This window comes from Seriola lalandi, unplaced genomic scaffold (assembly GCF_002814215.2).
Source record: "Seriola lalandi dorsalis isolate HSWRI2012SDOR001 ecotype SW California unplaced genomic scaffold, Sedor1 jcf7180002054694, whole genome shotgun sequence".
NCBI lineage: Eukaryota > Metazoa > Chordata > Actinopteri > Carangiformes > Carangidae > Seriola > Seriola lalandi.
This window is the reverse complement of record NW_019525247.1, coordinates 928485-951739: the sequence shown is the minus strand read 5'-3', so window position 1 is coordinate 951739 and position 23255 is coordinate 928485. Positions and strand designations below refer to the sequence as shown.

Below are 23255 nucleotides of genomic sequence, written 5' to 3'. Positions count from 1 at the left end.
GACAGAGAGGACTGAACACGGCAGGACATATGACATTAGAAGACAGAGCGCTGCTGAAACTTCACGTGGCCTGTAGATTTACAGGGTGTTGTTATTTAACTCATGAAGGGTTTGGATTCCCGCAGTAAGTGTCGTAGTAGATTCTCATTTATATGAATGGAGAATAACCTCCAGAGACATGTTTCAGCAGCCAGCGCAGAAGTGACGTCAGGAGGTAAGAGTAGATTTGTTGGGGACTATGTTCAGCTGCGGATTAATCTTTTCTTTTAGCCTTTTGTGCTTCTATTCTTTCCCATGAGAACTGTAGCATGGCAAAGGAAGTTGTGTGTCTTTGTTTTGTTTTCAGTGGTTTGCTTGATGTCTAGAGACGATCATTCAGTCGTTGCAACATACAGACAGGTGACATATATAGAAATCAACACAGGCTGTTGGTGAGGCCGTCATAGACTCTCCGAGTGTACGGGCCTCAGCTAGAGAGACCGCGAACACCATGTCATATGAGTCGCATGATTTTCAGACCAATCAAATCATTCAGTGAGACCTCATGAGCTATATGGAAGAATATGTGTTTGATCTGTCTCTACACTCAGAATAAGTTGTGTCTTTTCAACAACGACTCATACATGGTCTGGTTTTATTTTTGAATTATTGATCTGCTTTTTTCTGTCAGGTTCAGTTGTTGATCTCTTACAGCCCAATAACATTTTCTTCATGAAGTTACCTGTAGGAGATATTAACTCATTCCTCTTTTTAAAATTCCTCCAAACATGTTTTAAACTCTTTAAAAATGGTCAGCTATGATTCATATTAGTTAAACATATTACATACAAACATAAATATATTAGTTTAACATGGTTTTCACACATTAAACCGGGTCTGAAGCTCATCTCCTCTTACTTCCTGATTGAGAAATCTGGATCAGGCCTTGTGCCCCGCCCACCACCTGCTCTCTCCAGGTGGACAGGTGAAAGAGTATCAAGATGGTTAGAGGAGGAAACATCAATCTCTAATGGTGGACTCGGGTGAGGTGAGCTCCACTGATTTTCCACATCAGTGTGTGTTTCCAGGTGTTGAGAAGTGCTGTATGTGGAAAAAGTAGTATAAAGTCTTAAGAGCTGTGTGAGGCCCGTCCTCAAGTGATGTCACTTGAGTCAGTGTGGGTGGGATCTAAACACTACAAGTTTAAAAAGTAAAAAAAAATCACCCCACTCCTCCCTTGGCTACATTAGCTGCTACTAGCATAATACACCACAATCTCTGTCCCAGCTGCTGGTGGTTGAATTGCATTGTGGGTATTGTATTGTGCTGTTCATCATGAGTCTTACAGTGTTATAGATAGGGAACCTTAACTCAGTTCCAAATTAGAACTCATTTGAAAATGACAAGAACTGGGTACCTGTAAAAGTGAATTTTCGTTCTGCTTATCAGTTCGTACATATCTATCTGCCGGGACCTGTCCACGTCACGTAGCAACGCAACAGCATGTTCATTTGTTCAGATACGAGCTAGCATCACAGTGTCAGGCGAGGGAGAGCACAGCCCACACAGCGACAACAGTTTTAATATGCGCTCAATACAATTAACTCCAGGAAATGAGCTAGCATGCATGCTAACGTCACAACAGTGTGAAAGCTGGATCGTGCAGAGTGATAGTGAAAGAGATTGTGGGAAGCTAATTAGCTTTAGCACATCAAATCTGAGCAAACACTGACATAAATTGATACTGAGCTTTGAAGACAGCTCACTGAACAGGTCTCTCACATTACACACAGTTGTTTCATCCATTATTGATATAAATGATCAAGTAGAACAGCTTTCATTTTCAATCAGCAGCACTTTACTTTACTACAAACACTGTCTGAGTGATTCTTAACCACTGACATGATGACAAAATGATATGAGCAACATTCTGCTGACTTATTCTGCATCATATCTGTGTAACAACGTACTGCAGCCTGTGCATATGCATGGGAACAGTCCTATATACACTAACAGACAATAGATCATTATCACCCCCCTCACTGCTGCTGTTGGTGGCTTTGGTAGAGCAGCAACCACAGGAATCAAGTAAAACCTCTGGACATGTGACTGCGTGGGCATTAAATGGACTCCAATTACACTGCTGTCACAGGAAACTCAGTCCAGAACCTTTTATTAATCTTGATCCATGATTCATGTCCTCCTGTGGCTCTAACCGGCCTCAGTCAGCCCACACTTACACTGGTTCTGTTCACAGTAGTTTTACACACAACACTGTAAGTTGCTGTTTCCACATAATGGGAAAAAAAAACCTGCAGCAGAAGTTGAAACTGCCATATTGTGTAGTTTCAAGTTCAGAGTAACAGTTACCTGGTAGTGCTACCAGGATCTGTGTTTTCCATCTACTGATGTGAACTTAGTTCATTCAGCCATGAGTGTTACTGTAAATTCAGATGTGTGATCACTGCCACTACACTTCATTTCCCAGGAAGAAGTTTCTTTTGTCTTCCTGTATGACTGTTGAGCGTTGGTAACAATTAGAGGCTCTGATTCTGATGAGACGACACTGAAACCTGACAGAAGTGTCGAAGGAACAGAACTGAAGTGAGACTAGAGCCTTTACTCTGGCGTATGACCTACTCTGTTGGTGGCACTGTAAATAATGCATCACACATTTAGATTCCTCATTTGGATTTTAGCTGTGATGGATGTTGACACAGAGGCTGAGAGGAGGCTGTGAAATATGCAGAGAGAGAAGCCAGGAGCCAAAGAAATGTAAACTGTATTAACACAGTTCTGTAGCTGAATAACAAACAGATTATAAAGTACTGTCAAAACATCTTGCTAGACTGTGAATCCATGCTTGTGCTGAGACATACTATACATGCTTCACACTGCAGCACTGTTACAAGAAGTGAACTTCTAAACATGTCTATAATTATACTGTTTAATGTTAATGTTATTATATAAAATGCATTTTTTTCCAGTAAGTACTATTAAATGCAAATATGGAAGATTAAAACTAGAATACATGCGCAAATGTCAAAATACGCATTGAGGTGTTCTGATAGAAGAACATAATAGATCCAGGTCCAGGTCCAATGTTTGGATTCAGGTTTCATCTTAGTACAGTCAAGTATGTCTGCTGTGGCTAAACAATATGGCTGAAAGACATACCTGAAAGGTATACATCAATATTCTTACTCTTTTAAATGGTTTTGCCTAATTATTTTTTTACTTAGAGGAGTAATTCACACTAACCTGTCTTCCATACATGACATCAGACTAGATTTGCACGGATTAGATTTATTCAAACATTCTTTCATTAAAGTAGCTATTTGTAAGTTTTGCTATTGCTACATAGCTAAAGTTAGCATTAACAGCTGTTTACTCACCAGTCTTGCCGAGTGATTCAGCCATAACAATAGCAAAACTTATAGCTGCTTTAATGATATTGTTAAATATGAATATATTTATTAAACAACAAATGATACTGGATTTATGAGTCTAATAGTGATATTATACACCACAATGTTATCATGGAGTTCAAAAGGATTTATTGGCTGTTGATAATTTTTTTTAAACATGAGCCCATGAACAAAGAAGCGGGACATTTTCTGTTGGACAAACTACATCGTGGAGACACTTTCTAAATGACCGCAAAGCTAGTTTGGTATTTCTGTTCTGCAATTTCTTAAATCAACAAACACACTCGCACTGACTCGACCATTTATAGGCATAGTTCTAATGTTACTATATTAGATTCTATTTATAATACATTTTTGAAGGAACCATCTGTAAGTTTTGCTATTGCTACATAGCTAACGTTAGAGGTAGAGGGAAACACCAATGTTGACTCTTTATCACGTCTTGTCTGCTACTAAAGAAAAGATATCTCATCACTTTTTCCGATACCGACTCACTGTAGCGTCCAATCTGCCCTGAAGACATAGCTGCTCAGAGGACGTATTATAACCTTTTGTAATCCAACAATGGCTGAAGGTCTTGTCAATACTGGGAAGTAAAACAGCTGCTAATGCTAACATTAGCTATCTAGCAACAGCAAAACATAGAAATGGCTCCTTTTAAAAATCACCAGTATTGCAGTCTTTGAACATGTTGTGGCTAAATGTTTCTGCAAATCAGTGCACAGATATGAATGCTTTCTGTCTCACTCATAACACACAAACACACCTACACACACACATCAACACACAAACCACGTGCAGTCACTGCAGCATGGAGTCACATTATGTCGCAAGATACTTATTCATCATACTTAGCTATCACTTATCTACATTACTAATTTACTTAGTATAGTGATATGGATATTGTAATAATTTACAATAGATATTAACAATAATGTATAGTGCAGATCAATAAAGTGATGATCAATCAATATAAAGCATTGTAAACATGGTAGGAAGCTCATAGAGAGAAATGTCTCCATGTAAGAGAGTGGCCACAGCTGTCTGCATGGTTAAAGTGGCATCTCTTTTGTTTGCAGTCAGTTAAAAGCCATGGCTCACTTGGTTTTCCCAGTGGTAATGTGGTGGTAGCATGAAGCATCGGTATTGTATAGATTATTGTAAAGTGGTTAAACCAGAAGTTTGAGTGTTCTGATGAATGGTTTTATTGCAGTTGATGAAATCTCTTGTGTGATTTGTAGGAGCTGCAGGACTGTTCTTTTAAAGCAGCAAAAAACCGAACTGATCTGATGTCTGACCACACATCAGTTCTGGACAGTATACTGGCAAATGCACTCAAACATAATTATAAAGGTCTGTGAGCCGCTTTGACATTTTGTTGGGTTCCTTTTTTTCCTGGGAAATGTATCAACACAGTCAGAGAGAAAAATAAGTCTCTGGTGTTTCTCTGAGGTTTAGTCCACATGTAAACATGTATTTTTGAAAATGTTGATTTCTTTTTTTCTATCAGCTTCGGCCACTGGAATCAGGCCTTTTGCAAAACTTCCTCCCAGGGGAAGATGTTCAGAAATTCAGTTTTGATGTGTAGGAAAACCGAGCCTTTGGCTTGTGACATCAGTGTGTGCGCTGTTATGTTCTTTCTTTACATGAGATCATATATTTACACTCCTTCTGTGTTTTATTTGAGGTATTGATCCATAAGAAGAAATATTTGTGGTTTGGTAGTTTTACATCTCCTCTCTCAGGCTTCTCTCTGGAGCTCTAGTAACAAAAGGTCGGTGAGCCAATCAGAAGAGAGGAGGCTGTGTGCATTTCTCTGTGGCCTGAGGCTTGGATACTTCCACAGTATTAATATAGTACCTAGACCTGCTTTACCAAGTGGGTAAACATTACCTGCTAAACATCAGTATCTTAGCATTGTTATCTTGAGCACATTTGCATGCTAATTTTAGCATTTAGCTTAAAGCCTGAGAACAACATCATGGAGCTGCTAGCATTGCTGTAGACTCTTAGACTCTTGTTACTGTATATTAACAATGCATCAAATAGCTGTGTGTAATGTGAAAAGTGTCACTCATTACCACCTAACTATAAATGTCTTTTCAGGTCTACAGATGTTTTTACACGGCCCACATCTGGCTTGGTCTCTGTCCTCTAATTGGGAAGACATGGTTAGCAATTGTAGCAAACAGGAGAGTCATTAAGTGGACACGAACAGTACTCCAGATGAATGCTAATGTTGCTATGTGTCTGCTGGCTGTGGAAATAGTAAATAGCAAACCTATTTGTCATAAGAACTGTATAAGGCAATAATATGTCAACCAGGTGTTTTAACTTGCTATTGAAACTAGAGCTGCTCGAGAGTTTTGTCTGGCCTAAATCTGAGTTGTGCACACCTATGAGTGTGTAACTTTTGCTGAACAGAGAGTAAAATAAATCCTAAACATGATTGTTTTTTTTCTGGCCCAGCATATGCCTGGTTCCACCTCCCAAACCTGGCCCATATACAGCATGATTACCAGTTGCTATGCCCAGATCTGGACCAAGAAAACCTTTTAGGATACAGGATATCAGCTGGAATCTGCCCAGATGTGGAAGTATATTGGCTAGACTCGGACTGAGGCATATGTTGGGCCAGAAGGTTCATTTTGCTATTTGTAGAGAAGGGGCATGAAGTCAGTAAACTGCAATATCTATCTAACGTTTGCTAACATTAGCCACCATGAGCTACTGGTTATACCAGACAAAGAATGTAGCAGTGTACTCAACTGAAAAGATTGTGTTTTATTGTTTATGACTTCATCTTTTCATTTTATAGGAGGAATAAAGTTACATCTTCTTACTTTAAGGAGTGCAAGATAAAAAAAAAAAGCACAGGGCCACATCACCCGTTATCTTTCAGTTGCTGTGTTCAGTTAAACATCATGTTTGCCTCATTCATCTACAGCTTCTGCTTCCTCCCTCCCATTTTGGACATAACTCTGAGCGGCTGTTATTTCAGGCTCGGCTGAGTAAAAACCATGTCAGAGACATTACTATCACTGTCACAGGAAGTCCTGTGGTAAAACAGGAAAGAAAACAGGAAGTGCATGCAGATGAGAGACAGGTTGTGTTGAGGCAACCTGCTGGCTTCCATTGGCTGCTACCTCGTATGTTGTTGTGGATGCCCGGAGTGAAAAGCAGTCAGTCTGACGTCAGTACAGTCAGTGAGTGTGGATGACTGATGTTCCCAGGAAGAGTTGAGGAAGTTGAAAACATTGTATAGCTGCTTTGAAACAACATCCACCGTCCCCTCTGCTGTACTATTGTGCAATAACTCAGGTTCATCACAGGTTTACTCTGGCTGGCAGCTGTTTTATATTGTTATGTTTCTGTAGTCTGCATTGGATATATCTGAAAATGAAACGTTAGCTACGGCTCTAACTAAGCATTAGCTCAGATACTGTCTAACATCAGGTCATCGATATGAACTAAATGCAATGCTTAAATTATCAATTTTATTAATAATAATACATAATAAAGTGATGTTAATATTAATCTAGATACATGATTGTTTTACTGTTAGTCACTGCTTATATATTATATATATATATATATATATATATTTATTTGATGAAAATCATATGGTGGGAAATATCATGATATTCTATGTTATTTAATATCGCTATAGTAAATGTTCACATTCAATAGTATGAATATGAACATTTAATATAGTCTGTTGATTAAACTCTTGTTCAAAAAGAATTCCTCGTCCTTGAAATAATCTAGGTTCAATGAATGCCATGGAGTATACAACTGAAGCCTTAAAGTTAGGAATCTCCAGGTGTGTTTTAATGGTTTAATCTGATTTATGTCAGAACACACACCATCCTGCTGCCCCAAATACTCACTAGAGCGCCAAATGTAGATTAATACGCCAGTGAAAATAGTCCCCAATAAATAAACTACTTCCTCCAATCTAAAAGGTTTGCTAAAATTAAAGTAGACAGTTGTTTTAAGGAATTAAAGAGCAGTTTTTTTAAAACAGAATTTATATATATATTTATATATATGTGCCAATGTACTCACGACTGAGAGCTCAGACAGGGTAGGGAAGCTATAGTATAATATGTATATATATATAGTACCTAACATTTTATTAGTTTGGGTGTTGTAGGTGTTTACTTCTGCTCTACAAGCTGTGATGACGATGTTGATCGATTTGTCTCTCCGTCAGTTTGACTGCATTTAACGCTTTGGTCCGGAGCAGAAGACCAGCCATTAATCTGCACCCAGATGATGAATACTTATGTGTCTGGCGACCTACAAAATATAGTTTTAGTTTTAACACAGTCAAAGAATAAGTGTGTTATCGGTTCATCTGACTCTGACTCGCCTCAGGCTTGTCTGTGCCAGGACTATTAGACCCTGCTGTGGCGGCCATGCGAGGTTTAAGCTTGGCTGATACAGCAGAGCAGACTAATTAAAGTCCTTCATCATCAAGATAGCAAACTGAGGAGTTGGACACATGCCAAGGTTTTGTTTTTCCTGATGTAGCAGCCAGAACTCCAACAAGACTGTTTGTGAAAATGTAGTGGATACAGCAGTTAAAGCTCATGCAACAATATTTGCTTTCTTACCCCAAATCTTTCTTTGTTCACATAGCTCTCCTCACTGTACAGATCTGTTGCTATTTGTAAGTGTTGCTACATAGCCAGCATTAGCATGAACAGCCAGAACTTGCCAAAAGCTTGTGTTTCTAAGACAAGAGGTTATAAAACGTCCTCCAAGCAGCGCTGGATGCTACAGTGACTCGGTATCGGAAAGTGATGAGATGGGCGTACGGGGCTGGGGCTAGCTGGATAGCATGCTAACTTCAGTAGAAAAAAAGAAGTGATAAAAATAGAAGCAACACTAGAGGGTTGCTTTCCACCTCTGGATACAGCTGTTGGTGAGCAAAGGCATGAAGCTTCATACTGAACTCACAACATTTCTTCTAGACTGGTAAGTAAACAGCTGCTAATGCTAACGTTAGCTATGTAACTATTGAAAAACGTACAAATAGCTCCTTTAAATGCCATCTAATAAGTGCAGGAAGTGCATTTTTATGAATGTAAGTCATGTCTGTAAGTAAGAGTTCGGGAGTTAGATTGTGTTTGTGAGGAAGTGTGTTGCTATATTAGACTTTGTGTTTTGCTCCATTGACAAAAATGTCATCCAAGAGAAAAACATCATGGCAGCCAAATGAGCAGCGAACAGGTCCTCATGCAGGTGAAATGTAAAACGTGTTGAATGTGATCATCATCAATATATATGATCATCAGCCTCACAGGCAGTTTGTAATGACGTATGTCGACTAATGGCTACTTGCTGCAGTCCTGGTGTGATATTGGAAGTTGGATGGGTTTGGAGGAAGTGCTTAAATCTGATCATGATGTTTCTGCCAGGCAACAGAATTAGGTCCCATTTCAACCTTTTTACATCACTTATTGCACGGGAGAATGCTAGCTGCTTGTGTGAGCTAGCAGAAGGAGGTGGAGTTTGGTGACTTGTTGGGAGGATTATTTTGGATTCTGCATACATGTACACGGGGGCCACCGACCTTACAGGTGTTAAACACTGGGTCTGGTCTCTCTAGCTCAGTGATGTGAGGGCACAGGTTGGGTCAGCGTCTCTTGTTGCGCTGCAGCTCGAGCAGGTTGCACGCTTGCACAGGATCAGCCTGTGATCATCTAAACCATGACACTTGACGGGGTCAGCATATTAGCATGTTCTCCAGATACAAGTTTTTTTCTAAATTGTTTCTCAAGCACATGGACATCACAAAGACACAATGGCCTGTTAAACATACAGAGGCAAGTCAATCAGTCTTTGTTAAACAGGGTAGAAGAACTTGTGCGTATCTGGGATTCATTCAATTGGTGTCGCTGCTGTTGTTTTAAAACCTGTATCACCAGCAATGTCCCAGTCCCTTAGTGTACAGTTTTGTGTATATGGGATTGTGTGTAGTTGTGTGTGTTTCTAGCTTGACCTTACACCCTGTGGGAGACTTAAACGCATAATGTGTTTGATTAAATTCATGGACTTTAAAATATTCTCCGTCTCTTTCAGGCTCGTAACATCAGGACGTCTGAACTGGCAGCGATCAAGATCGTCAAGCTGGATCCTGGTACGTGAACAGTCCGACACTGACACACCTGGATCACAACTGATCATTTACAGAACAGCAGTTACAGGTGTATACGCTGTGTGGTTTTGGTTTGTCTCAGACGACAGTTCAGTTTCCGTGGTGAAATCTTTGGTGAATTAAAGATGGTGGCCCGTGATCAGACTGTGAGATCCCTGCAGTCGATTTAAAGCTTTAAAGCAGCGGTGCATAACTGACTGTTAATAATCCTGATACATCAGATGATCCTGTGCAGGTTTTAATGTTTCTCTTTGTGTTTCTTGAGAACTGTTCATCCAAAAAAAACAGGCAAAGTTTGAAGTGGATCAGATGAGCAGTTGATGAGAAAATGTAAGGACAGGCAGAGATTCCTCAGGTCTGAGTGTCATCGGGTCATAAATTCATTTGTAATTTGAAAATGAAAAAAACGTAAATCTCTCATTTGTTTTAAAACCAAAATGGTTTGGTGAAATTATTTTCTTGCTTTTTGTTTGGAAACAAAAAAACGAATAGACCACGTGATTTTGTTTTTCATTTTGGTTAAGAATAAAATATCAAATAGAGCCATATGAATTTGGTTTTTGGTTTCAAAAGGTTTTTCATGTTTGATTCTGACACCGTTTTGGTTTTAAAACAAATTACAGATTAACGTTATTTTCGTTTTTTAAATTACAAATGAATTACAGATCATCCCATGATATCCAGACCCCTCCCCCTTCATAGTGAGATAAGTTCACATTTTTCTGACAACAGTACTAACATGTGTTGACTATAAGAGTTCTCTGGCTGCCGTAACCACTTCCCTCTGCTCGTACTGGCTGTGAAGAGGTGCCTTCCCAGAAGTATAAGTGCAACAATGCACCCATACCCTTTTCCTGGACTGTGCTTCCTGCTGAGCTGCAGTGGAGGGAGAGTAACACAGAGAGAGAAAAAATCTTTCAAATATACACACTTATTTTTCAATAACTCAGACTGACTGAACTTGGGACTGAAGGAGGACTATGGATTTGTTCCGTGCCACCAGTACAGACAAAAGGAGTAATTACAGTGACCTGGTTTGAGCTAATCAAGCTAATCAAGAAACTGACATATAGGTAGGGTGTGGGTGGAGCCGAGACTGCAGTGCATGCTGGTTTGTGGCAAGCTATACGCTCTGGTTAGCATTGTTAGCACAGCTGGGCATCTGGAGGTCTTGCTCAAAGGGTAACCAAAGGCTAAATTCATTTGCTGGATAGTAAGCTAGTTAACAAGCTAACATACAGTCGTCATGAAAGGGGAAATTAGCTCTAGAGACCAAAACTGTTTTTGTACCAGGCTGTAAACATGTTGATTTCTGCTGTAAAGTCGGACATTTTAACATGGGAGTCTATGGGGATTGACTCACTGTTGGAGCCAGACTCTACTGGTCAGTAGAGGAACTGCAGGTTTTATTCTTCAGTGTCGGCTTCAGTTTTTAGTTCAGGAGGTTGATGCTTGGAGTCAGTGCAGAGTCTCTGTTTGTATTTTCAGACTCTGCACTATAACACTGATACAGACTGCTACAGTACTTTTTGTAGGTTGATCACTTGCTGATTGAAACACAGCAGGACTCCACAACAACTGTGTCATTTTTACTGAAGCTACAATGAAAGAACATCACACTGAATGTCTTAGACAGCCTGAAGCTGCAGTGAATCACACTCCTCTGTCTAGTAATAATAAATAAATGCATTAATTGACACTAACTGGCCTGATGTCTATAAACCACTCACTCACTCACTCACTCCACTGTCTGTCTGTTCAGGTGACGACATCACGTCCATCCAGCAGGAGATCACGATGATGAAGGAGTGCAAGCACAAAAACATCGTGGCCTACTTCGGCAGCTACCACAGGTGCTGTGTGTTTCCAGCCCATCCTCTTCTCATGTGTGGGATTCCTGGGATTGTTGGTGGACTGAAACATGAGGAATGTGACTTTTATTTTCCCCACACTGCTGCCGGATTCCTCTCCCACTCCTGTTGGCACAGCAGCCTGTGAATGATATGTATTTGTGGGAGTGAAGCATTAGCTGCAGAATATTAGAGAGTGATACTGACTGTTGCTTCAAACACCAAGTTAAAGGTTGTGTGTCTCTCTGCAGGAACACCAAGCTGTGGATCTGCATGGAGTACTGTGGTGGAGGGTCACTTCAGGACATTTACCACGGTACATACACAAATACAAATACATGTGAAAAAATGTATTTTAGCTTGAATTATATTAACATCCACATTTATTTAATTTTAGTATTATACGCAACATATTTTAAAAGGTGGTGAATACCAGTATTAGGACCACATTGAGGAAAAAAAAAAGAAATCTGATATTTTGAGAAAAAAGTAATAAAATTACGAGAATAAAGTCGTAATATAACAAGAACAAATTCATATTTTTCCAAAAAAAAGTCATAATATTAAGAAAAGACATGTTTGGTGCAGCTCAGCACAAACATTAGAAAGCAGGAGAACAGTTCAAAACTACAATATACAGTATTTCATTTTTGAAAGAGCTAGCATAGCACTGTTTCCGGTCTTTAGGCTAAGCTAGACTGATGCTACATTCACACTATGGGCCAGCTGTGTCCCAATTCAGGGGCCGCATCTTTCGGAGGACGTTGTAGCTGTCGTAGACCACAAAGCTTAAACCGAATTGAGACGGTGTGGTCTACTGGGGATTTTGGCTTTGCGTCACCAGCTATGCCTGCCCTTGCGTCGCCAAGTGCAGGTCCTGTTGCATAGCAACCTTGACAACATGTAACTTTTTTTCACTAAAACTTGATATTGGTATTAAGGCCCCTTGGTTTTAACAGTTGTAGCTGGGCGATATAGCCTAAATGTAATATCGCGATATTTTTTGGCTATATCGTGATACACAATATATATTGTGATATTTTGAAATCTCCTCTATAGAACTTTATAAATACATGATTTAACCCTTTGATACAAACAGAGACACACTGTCATGCTTCACTGCTGCTTTGTGTGATCTAGAGATTCAGCATCTCGCCTTTTTTTCATTCGTGACGAGCGACGATACCAGCAACATTATATATAACCGACACCTTCCATTAGACTATAGTTTCAGTGTCTAGACTTTATATGAATATGACACGGACATGAAAAAATATATAACTTATATTTTTAACCCCTTTAGCAACTGGCATGAGATACAGAGGAGACCGCATGCATTACATAGTCTTAGCAGAAACCCAATGTTGGTTATAATTATATCATGCTAATAATTTAACAGATGAAGGGCAGTGCTTTACCGGTGCAGGGGAGTGTGTCTGTGAGAGCGAGAGAGCGAGAGAGCGAGAGGGGCGAAACGCCAAAGAGAACTTCGTGCCGGCGCCTCGATACAATTATGTGACAATTTATACTCGATGTTTGTGATATTGTCTTTTACTACATCCAGTGGAACAAGCCGCGATGCATCGAGTATATTTGATATTTTGTACCGTTAGCTGTTGAACTGAGCTGAAACCCAATACTTACATTTAACAGTGTAATCCTCAGGCTCTCTGTCTGTGTTGTTTACTGCCGTAGTATTTTCATTACCGGCGAGCAATGAATCTTGGGATAGGTTGGATCATGAACGATCCACCTGTAGGATTTGATTAGGTTCGCACTCAGTGTGATAATAATGGACTGGATGTATGTTCCTTCCTCTCTATGGCCACTGCAGGGCTCTGTGCTAAAACAGATCAACTCAAAAGAGCAAGTTCTGTTCTATTTTTAGGACTGTACCTTCAGGCTCTGTCTTTGTCCCTGCTCCTCTTGACTCTGAGTCTGTTCATCACTTTATTAATTACCTGTTCTTCGCAGTGACGGGTCCATTAAGGGAGAAGCAGATAGCGTATGTGTGCAGAGAAACCCTCCAGGTAAGACTTTCTGGGTGAAAGGCCGCTTTCTATTGTTTTATTGTGAAAACTCTGAGGAGACAGTGGTGACAGAATGAGTCATGTGTTTTTCTCAGCAGCTAAATAGTATTTAACTCGTCCAGACCACTAAATATACAGTGGAGGTAACTGCCGCTGCAGCACAGCAGAGGCCCGAACATAAACACCAGGCTGTCTTGATTCTGTCAGTCAGTAGCCCTCCGCTCACTGTTTCACACACAACAACAAGAAATCTGATGCTGAAATCAAAAGGAGGCAATCCCAGAGAACAGCTGACAGAACAAAGGTCTTCTTGCTTCTTTTGGTTTGTCCACATTTGGTCTCATTTGCAGCTTAAATAAACAGATGATTATGAGTGATCACAGAGATGAACAGTTCTCTGCCTCTGGATTCAACATGACAGCTCACTTCATCTGCTGCCAAGGTGCAACAAGAAGGAAAACAACCTTCAGTCCTTCGCAGTAACTTGGTGTAAAAGCATTCCTGTGTAACTTTTCATCCAAGATTTCATTTTGTTGGTCAGTGTGCAACAGTACACTTTATTATGTTCAATCATATACATTAAACACCAGAAAAACAGATTTTAATCCGTGTTAATTTTGAACAAAACTATAATTAGGATATTATTATTAATAATAATAATAATTGTTATTAATAATAATCATTTTTTATTATAATGATAATAATAATATCTATTTGTATTGCACTTTTCAATACAAGTGCTTCACATGAGTCAGATATAAAACATCCAAACAAATCAAAATGTAAATGAACATAAACAGGCATCACACAATAAAAGCTTCCTTAGAAAAATGTGTGTTAAGAAGTGAAGGAGATAAAAGTGAAGTGACTGAGACTCTGATTCCTCTGGCAGCTTGTTCCAAAGTTTAGGGCCCTGTCTCCTTTGGTTTTCAAGCTAAACCTTGGAGTGACCATCACAGACTGAGTCCTGGGTCATGGGAGGAGAAAAGCTCAGACATATAGGGAGGGGTCATCACAAGCTTGTGTGTAGAGATGCTGATGGTGAGTTCAGAGCCGAGCTGCAGCATCTGAACTAAGTGTAGGTGGTGGACTGATTTCTGACTGAGACAGGTGCAGACAGAGTTACAGTCATGGAGGGAGGAAAGAAGAGCATGGATGAGTTTCTCCAGATCTGAGGCTGAAATGAAAGACTTGACCTTTGCTTCATTTCTCAAGCGATAAAAACACGACTGAACCACTTTCTTCCCCTGAGGTTCAAAACATAAATCTGATCAAAGATTACTCCAGGATCTTTGGCTGAGGGTCTCATGTAGTTTGTTGATTGACCTAAGTTTTCCATGATTTGGATTCTTTTAGCGAGTGGACCAAGTACAATGACTTCACATTTTGTCTGATTTCATTTCTAAGTCGTCTGACATCCAGTTTTTATTTCAGTGAGACAGTTGTGGAGGGTTGTTGTTGAGCTACATTGTTTTGATGAAGTACTTATAGGCATTTCATTCGCCATGTTATATTATATTATTTATAAACAGTTTTATCTAATTATTTTAAATGTACGATATAAGAATATTACAATCAGTATTACAGTATAACATTACATGTACAGTGATGGAGGATTTGATCTACATTGTCCTGCATGATCATCTGTTAGTGCTCCAGTTTTGTAGAGACTTTTAAGACCTGAGACATTATTTTTACATTTTTACAACAATACAATTATATTATATTATATGCCCCCCCCCCCCATAAAATGTATATGTATATTTACAACTGTTTTTTCCCCAGGGTTTGTATCACCTGCACGAAACAGGCAAAATGCACAGAGACATAAAGGTACGGCAGCTTCTTCATCTCTATACATTATTACACTGTGTTATCATGTGAACAGATACTTACATTATTATGGTGTTCTCTCTGCAGGGAGCCAACATCCTTCTGACAGAGAGAGGAGACGTGAAACTGGGTCAGTGGTGATCTCTGACGGACACACACACACACACACACACACACACAGACACACACACACACACACACACACACACGTGCACATCTGCAATACCTAGTGAACCACTCACACTTCATGGAGTAGGCTGAAATAGGCCATCCATACAGGATCTCAGCCTAAGTGTTACCTCTTCTGTCTCTTCTGTCTCTTCTGTCTCCAGCTGACTTTGGAGTGGCGGCAGAGATCAGCGCCTCGGTGGCCAAAAGGAAGTCTTTTATAGGAACTCCCTACTGGTAAGATGAATGGAGCTGACCTCTGTCAGTTTACACAACCATGCAAACTGGAATTCAACCTGTAAGGGAGACCGTTTGATTTGGATGAGGTTCTGCAACTAACCAATATTTTAATGCTGAAAAATGATCAAAACTCCGAGTACACAGGGTTTCCCGCTTAACAACAATTACAAGACTCCTCTCCTGATTGAACAGTACACTTTCCTCTCTTTAAGTCTTAGGAAATTAAATAAATGAGTCTCTAGTGTTGCTATACAGTCTGCTAAATATGACTTTATTGATCAATTGAATTTCACATTATTGCAGTATGAGAAACAGACAGACATGACTTGTACATTGTTTAGATGCCTGTGCAGATATGAGTACAGAGGTAATGAGTTAAGTTTGAGGTAGAACTATGATGGTATTGTTAAGAGCTGTAATGAGGTTGGAATTTCTATCGTATGTGTATTATAAATAATATAAATAAAGTTATATAGATATAATAATAAATCCAGTAGTAATATGTGTGCATATACAGTACCTATATATATATATATATATATATATAGTTGTACGGTTATGTATTTACATGTTAGGAGAATAAGAGTGGCTCGAGGACGCTGCCTTGAACAATTCCATCAGTAAATCATTAAGAAATCATTAAGGACTTCCTGTTCATGTGTAAACTGTTCAATTGAAGGATACATATGGTAATATTCTTTATTTATCTTATTGTCAACAAACAAAAAAAACAGACTAATAATAATAATAATGATAAGCTTTATTTATACAGCACCTTTCACAACACAGTTACAAAGTGCTGTTCAAGACAAGATACAATTAACAAACATTAAAAATGAATAATGAAAAAACTACTTTCAAAAACAGTTTAAAGGTTTTACAACATTGGGGGGCTGCAACAACGAGGTTCAGTAAAAATGAGATAAAACAGTGTAAAATGATTAAATTAATAAGAAACAGGAGAATGACTTAATGTAATAATAGACTGAAGACATTAGAAGTTAGGGTTAGGGTTAGTTAGGGTTGTCTTTAAGAGCTCACCAATCTGATCTCCCCCCAATCTGTTCCAGTGGGGGGGGGGGGGGGCCTGAACGGAGAAGGCCAGGTCAGCCTTAGTCCTCAGGCAGGATTGTGGACTGGCTAACAGAGCTCTGGCTGAGGACCTCAGGTTGCGACTGGGCACATATGGTGTCAGCAGGTCTGAAATGTACTCAGGTGCAAGTCCACAGCCTTAAAAGCCATCCATAAAATAATCAATTATAACATTTACCAGAAGCCAATGAAGAGACGCTAAACTGGGAGTAATGTGCTCTCTGCTTTTGGTTGTGGTGAGAAGTCTGACTGCTGCTGTAGTTTCTGTTGGCTCTGTTGACTCAGACAAGTATAAAGAGAGTTGGAGTCGTCCGAACGAGGAATGTGTCCTAACAAGTGCCGTGTTTGTATCAAAAGCTGATATGTCTGATTCCTCAGTGCCACAGAGCTCCATTGTGTTCAACAACTATTACTAAATTACTAAACACAAAAGTCAACCGCACTGTTTCACTGGGTGATATGTTCCTTCATAACGATCAACACACTGTAGTATATTTTGACTCAGTCCCTTATACACCTTCCTGCTGTCAGAAATACTAAATAATATACTACTATATTAATCCACTGCTGAAAATAGTCCCTCCACAAACACTTCTGTTTCCTTCTGTTTGTTTGATAAGAACTAAATTGAGCAGCTTTATAATTACTGAAACTAAACTTAGCTAACATTGGTGAATAAACTTCATATTGGAAGTTGACCACAATGACTAGTTGATACTAAAGCATCAGTAAAAGGAGTGTTTTATATGATGTTTCCTTCCTTTTGTGCTTCCTCTTCCTCTCTCATGGTGTGTGCAGGATGGCTCCAGAGGTGGCTGCAGTGGAAAAGAAGGGCGGGTACAACCACCTGTGTGATATCTGGGCAGTCGGCATCACCGCCATCGAGCTGGCTGAGCTCCAACCGCCCATGTTTGACCTCCACCCAATGCGGTGAGTCAGCACAGACAGCAGGAACACCGGCTCAGACAGCTGGAAAACACACTTCATGAACTCTGCATCGTGTCACAGCAGAGACATAACAAGCAGAGATTTGTGTTATGTAACATTTCAGCCCCGGACAGTCACTTGCAGATAAACAATTAAGACATTTTGCAGCCCGGTGACATTTAAAAACAATGTTTCAGTGCGCTGATGTTGATGTCCAAGAGCAACTTCCAGCCCCCGAGACTAAAGGATAAATCCAAGTGGTGAGTCAGGTTGCCTGTGTTTTTTTCACCCTTTAATCTGATCAATACCTTGTAGATATACAATCTCTTCACACCATATTCCCTCTCTTTGCAGGTCTGCAGGTTTCCAGAGCTTTGTGAAGATGTCTCTCATTAAAAGTCCTCGTAAAAGGCCGTCAGCTGAGACGCTGCTGCAGGTGAGCTTTTTCTTTACAGCTTGTCATTAATGAAACGTGGTTAACGATCCATGACATCACCTTCACGTATCCAGGAAAGGTTCACTGACTGCCGCTCTCTTGTACCAGCATGCATTACATTCATACAGTTCAGTCCACTCATACTGGGAGCTACCCAACAGAAGATGTTATGATGATTCATCAATAATGAAAATAAATGAGTTGCAGCCCTAAATCCGAGACATTAGCAGTGATCCAGAGGTCTTGAACCAGCTTAGCAATGTCCTTCCAAAGTTTGACCATTAATTAGTGTTGCAGGCAGAGTAGATTTAGTAGTTTTTCAGTGCCTTGTTGCCAAGTTTTCTGGTGGTTTTCAAAGCTGTGATCAGTAACTTCTTCCTCCAGCATCCGTTTGTGACGCAGCTACTGACACGTAACCTGGTGATTGAGCTTCTGGACATGGCCAACAACCCCGAGCTCCACTCCAGCCACACACACAGCCTGGATGACAACGACCTGGAGGTCAGTGCCACAAGGGACAGAACTGAAGAACTGACGGAAAAACTAGAATTACTGCCTCCTCCACTCAGACTAGCTTCAGATTACATCCCTGTTTCTCCAGAGTCATATAAGATATGAACCATTTGTGTGAAGTTTTGTCATAATTGCTGTGTGAGGTCTTGAGTAATGGCTAAAAAGTGTTTTGTGAGGTCACACTGGCCTTTGACCTTTGACCAACAAAATCTAAATCCCAAAATCTAAGTGCCAAATGTGAAGAAATTACCTTGAAGAGTTCCAGAGATATTGCTTCAGTCCAGGTGAATGTACTGACCAAATTTGAAGAAGTTTTGTCTAAGTATGTAGAAGGTCAACAGTTTTTAGCCATTACTTCACACACTTCACAGCAATTATGACAAAATTTCACACAAATGTTTAATATTCTATATGACACATCTGTGTTTGTATTCAAAGCCTGATTTGTCTTTTTCAGAGTGAATAATGTTTTTTTTTTTCTGGTGTGTCTCATAAACGTGTTGACAGGTTGGGGAAATAGCTCCTGACAAGATCCAGTCAGCCGGGAAACACCTGCCTGTAGAGAGGACCCTGTCTGAAGAGCAATGTGAGGACACACACACACACACACACACACACACACACACACACACACACACACACACACACATTTAAGTTTAAAGGAACAGTCCAATATTTTGGGAAATTCAGACTTGGTTGAGGACAGCTTTTCCAGTTTTTGTGCATGTCCTGACCTCCGGTGTCTGTGTAGCTGATGCCCAGATGTTGACTGGCTGTGGGTTACACAGCTGGAGTGGTCCTGTCATCTCAGTCCAGTATGGATCAGTTGAGATCAGGTGACTGACTTGGCAGTGGCAGAGATTCCACCTCTTCTCCCTTTGGCTGCTATGTTAAAGGTCATTGTCCTGCTGAATGAAGAAACGTCTTCCTCTTCCTCTGAGTTGTGATGCATTCAACATGCTTGCGTCATCCCTGTGAGCATCTTAGCATCTTAGCATCTTAGCATGCACAGAGCTGCTAGCATGCCTATAGACTCTTGTCTTGTTAAACTCTGGACAAGCTAGCTGTCACTACATAGCCAACGTTAGGATTAACAGCTGTTTATTTACCAGACTTGTTGAGAGCTTCAGCCATAGTTGTGTTTACAAGACAAGAGGCATGTAGCATGCTAACATCAGTAGAAGAAAAGAAGTGATAGAAATAGAAGCAAAACAAGAGGGTTGCTTTCCACCTCTGGAAACAGCTGTTGGTGAGTAAAGGAATGAAGTTTGATGCTGAACTCACAACGTTTCTTCTAGACTGGTCAGTTAACAGCTGCTAATGCTAACGTTAGCCATGTAGCAATAGCAAAACTTGTAACTACCTCCTTAAATCTGAACGTCTTACTTTCAGAAAGAAAGTGGATTTCTCAAAACGTGTAACTGTCCCTTTAACTCACTTCACACTACTTCATGTGCTTGTGTATTGTTCTGTGTGTAACATTGAACAGCCTCTGCATGTTTCAAGTGCATTTGATGGCTTTGCCTGTGACTTCACACGTGCATATGTAAATATACTGTATGTTGGTTGTACTTGCTGATGAGACGCTTCATTGTCCACCTCGTCCCCCAGTATTCAGTGCTGTAATCTCCATAATATGAATAAGAACAAAAGGCCCTCAGTCAGCTTGCTGATGGCTGCCCTTGTTCTGCAGCCCGTCCATACATGTGGGACGGAGGCTGCGTCAGAGGATGGCACTGAGAACATGCCATTGGTGTGTGACACACAGTGCTACTTCTATGCACTGGTTAGAGTGACTTCATACTGCTCAGCTGCCATTAGGGTTCTTGTGGCCCAAGTGTTTCTAATGTGATAGTCTGTCTTCATTCTCTACCCAGCACCATGTCATAAATCAACCTGGTGTTGACCTCCACTTCCCTTGCATGAAAGTGATTTATTCATAGAAACATAAACCACAAACACCTTTAACACCTGCACCTCAGTTTCACCAGAATGGGCTATGATGGTCTCACACTGTCTCTGCTATTATTACTGCTACTGCTGAGGCTACTGCTGCTACTGCTGCTTCTAGGATCATAATAATACTACATAGGACTCAGTGTTGAACCTCAATACTTTTTGGTAGTTAGTACTAGAAACTGTGAGTCACCGAAAGTCAGCATCAAATGTGTGCCAAATTTCTTTAATCAGACTATTCATTTTGTATTTACACAAAGTTTAGATAGCCAGATAACAAAATAAATCCGGCCCAAGTATGGGCCGGCCATATGTTTGTTTTCTTCTGGGCCAGTACACGCCCGGTTCCAAACCACAATCTGGCCCATATACAGCATGATTGTCAGATGCATACATCCACATTTGGACCCATTCTGGAACACACAAAGAAAATCTTCCAGCTGTCAGTCAATACCAGAGGATAACAGCTGGACTCTGCCCAGATGTGGGCCAGACTCAGGCCTAGGACCAAGGGCTATGTTCGGCCAGAAGTTTCATTTTGCTGTTGTTAAATGACAAAGAGGTTTTGTAGGAAAACATATTTCTCAAAATAAGGTACTGAAAAAGTGTTGCATAACAAGACTAGGAGTCTACAGCTATGTTAGTGGCTGCGCTAAATGCTAACATGCTAGCATTATCATTTAGCCACAGCTGCGCTTTGTGTCAAGTGCTAATTAGCAGAAAGTACAGCTGAGGCTGATGGAAATGTCATTAGTTGTATTGGACAAATTTAAATTTTGACCTGATGATCACACTAGATTAAATTTTATAGCATCACCAGGGTTACCAGTTCATCCTGAGGGGAACATCAAAGGACCAAATTTTATGGCAAACCATTCAATAATTGTCAACACTTAAAACTACAAATTGTCAGCTTCATGGTGGTGCTTGAGAAAAAGCCACAGGATGAGCAGAGTCATGAGGGATCATCATATGGGCATTTTATGCCAATCAGTCCATCAGACGTTAAAATATCTCTCAGGAATGCAGACTGACCTGCTTGTGGCATGAGAGCTGATGACAGACTGACATGTCTCTCCACAGAGCCATGCTATTAGAACATCCTGAGACAAAGAGCAAATAAATATATGATTTCAGATATAAGTTTTACCTTTACTAAACTATGGATGTCATTTAACAGCATGTGTGAGCTAGCAGTCTATCAGGAGGCAAAATAGATCTTTGACTGACTGCACATCATGTTCACTGCGATGCTAGTTTCATGTCTCTGCAAGTTGATTTTCATATTATAGTGAAACCACTAACTGCTCAAGACAGCTCACATCAAGTATTATACATATGATGGCAGCAAAGAGAGGCGGCAGCGGCTTCCGTCTTCTGATTCACAAGTTTCATCATCGTCTGCTTCAAAGTCAAACTGTCGACCAGTAGCTCAGGTTCTCTGCGGTTACACAACGACTTCCTACTGTCGGTTACGTCTCAGTCAAGTCACCAGAGAAACCAAAGCAAGACACTTGTCAGCCGAGGTACTGAAAATGAAATGGAGGTCCCTCTGTCTTAGCCTTTATTATAGTTACAGTGAGAGAGAGACAGGAAAGTGGGAGAAAGAGAGATGGGATGACACAGTATAAGTCCAGCTCCAGTCAGTACTGGAGGGATAACAGCCGGACTCTACCCACACGTGGAAATATATGGGCCAGACTCGGGCCGAGGACCCATACATGTGTTGGGCCAGAAGTTTTGAACTGATTCAGTAAAATCGGTTACAGCAGTATCTATCTAAAGTTTGCTAACATCAGATAAGATAAGCCACCATAAACTACCGTCTACGCGCTCGCCTCTTGTGCGGGGTCACGGCGGCAGAAGCCAGTGTACCGCAGTGCTGGCCTTTTATTGATGTGATAGGTGATGTGTGGCTAAAGAGCATCCTGTGTCCTGTGCCCCAGCTCCGGCTGATTGATGCGCTTGAGAGCCGAGTGTCGATCGGTACTGTGAACACGTGCGGCCGCACACTGGCCTGGTCTTTACTGTCTTACTCTGGAGAAACCCACAGGTCTGTGTGAACGAATGAAACTCTCATTTCATTCTCATCATGTTTTGTTTGCAGTCGACCAGGTGAAGTTTGGACCCCCGCTGAGAAAAGTCACAGAGCCTTATCCTGATTTGGTAAAGCACTTTTTCTGCCAGATGTTTTTTTTGTGACAGTGGCTGATTACAACATCAGAATATGAATGTGACCAAAGGTTGTGTGTTGCTTCTTTCAGCAGAGTCCTTATGATGACGACTGGAGTCTGTCTGGAAATGAAGACAACTCACCGTAAGACTTGTACCTTATGTTCTTGTGGGGAATATTATGGTTTTCTGCTGTTTAGATGATGATAAGGTTCTGTGTCATCGTTCTACCGGATGCCTCTCTTGGAGCAATTAGTAGTTAACAACTATGGAAGAAATTTTCAAATTTTTCAACTATATATTGTTATTATTTTTTTGTTTTGTGTCCAGTAGTGGCAACAAATCCACAGATTTCATCCCAGCAGTTGAAATGTTCAGATTTCTAACTGAGCATGGCTGTATGAAGAGAACTGGATACTGTGACGCCCCGTTCATTCATTTTTTTAATCAGTAAAAATCAATAAA

General features: G+C 40.4%; 1 protein-coding gene across 4 annotated transcripts in view; it reads left to right on the top strand.

The window, feature by feature from the left end:
- Positions 1 to 23255, top strand: part of map4k2 (mitogen-activated protein kinase kinase kinase kinase 2) — a 41171-nt gene that overhangs the window by 6105 nt on the left and 11811 nt on the right. For 2 of the 4 annotated variants that reach the window (XM_023423881.2, XM_023423879.2), the window contains exons 2-15: positions 9498 to 9555; positions 11336 to 11426; positions 11675 to 11739; positions 13398 to 13453; positions 15239 to 15286; positions 15374 to 15416; positions 15619 to 15691; positions 17585 to 17716; positions 17911 to 17973; positions 18068 to 18149; positions 18534 to 18650; positions 19170 to 19248; positions 22726 to 22784; positions 22886 to 22935. In XM_023423881.2, the coding sequence (XP_023279649.1) occupies positions 9498 to 9555; positions 11336 to 11426; positions 11675 to 11739; positions 13398 to 13453; positions 15239 to 15286; positions 15374 to 15416; positions 15619 to 15691; positions 17585 to 17716; positions 17911 to 17973; positions 18068 to 18149; positions 18534 to 18650; positions 19170 to 19248; positions 22726 to 22784; positions 22886 to 22935 (1016 nt within the window). Of the gene's footprint in view, positions 1 to 9497; positions 9556 to 11335; positions 11427 to 11674; positions 11740 to 13397; positions 13454 to 15238; positions 15287 to 15373; positions 15417 to 15618; positions 15692 to 17584; positions 17717 to 17910; positions 17974 to 18067; positions 18150 to 18533; positions 18651 to 19169; positions 19249 to 22725; positions 22785 to 22882; positions 22936 to 23255 lie in introns of all 4 variants that reach the window. The other 2 variants (XM_023423880.2, XM_023423878.2) reach the window with 1 other exon arrangement.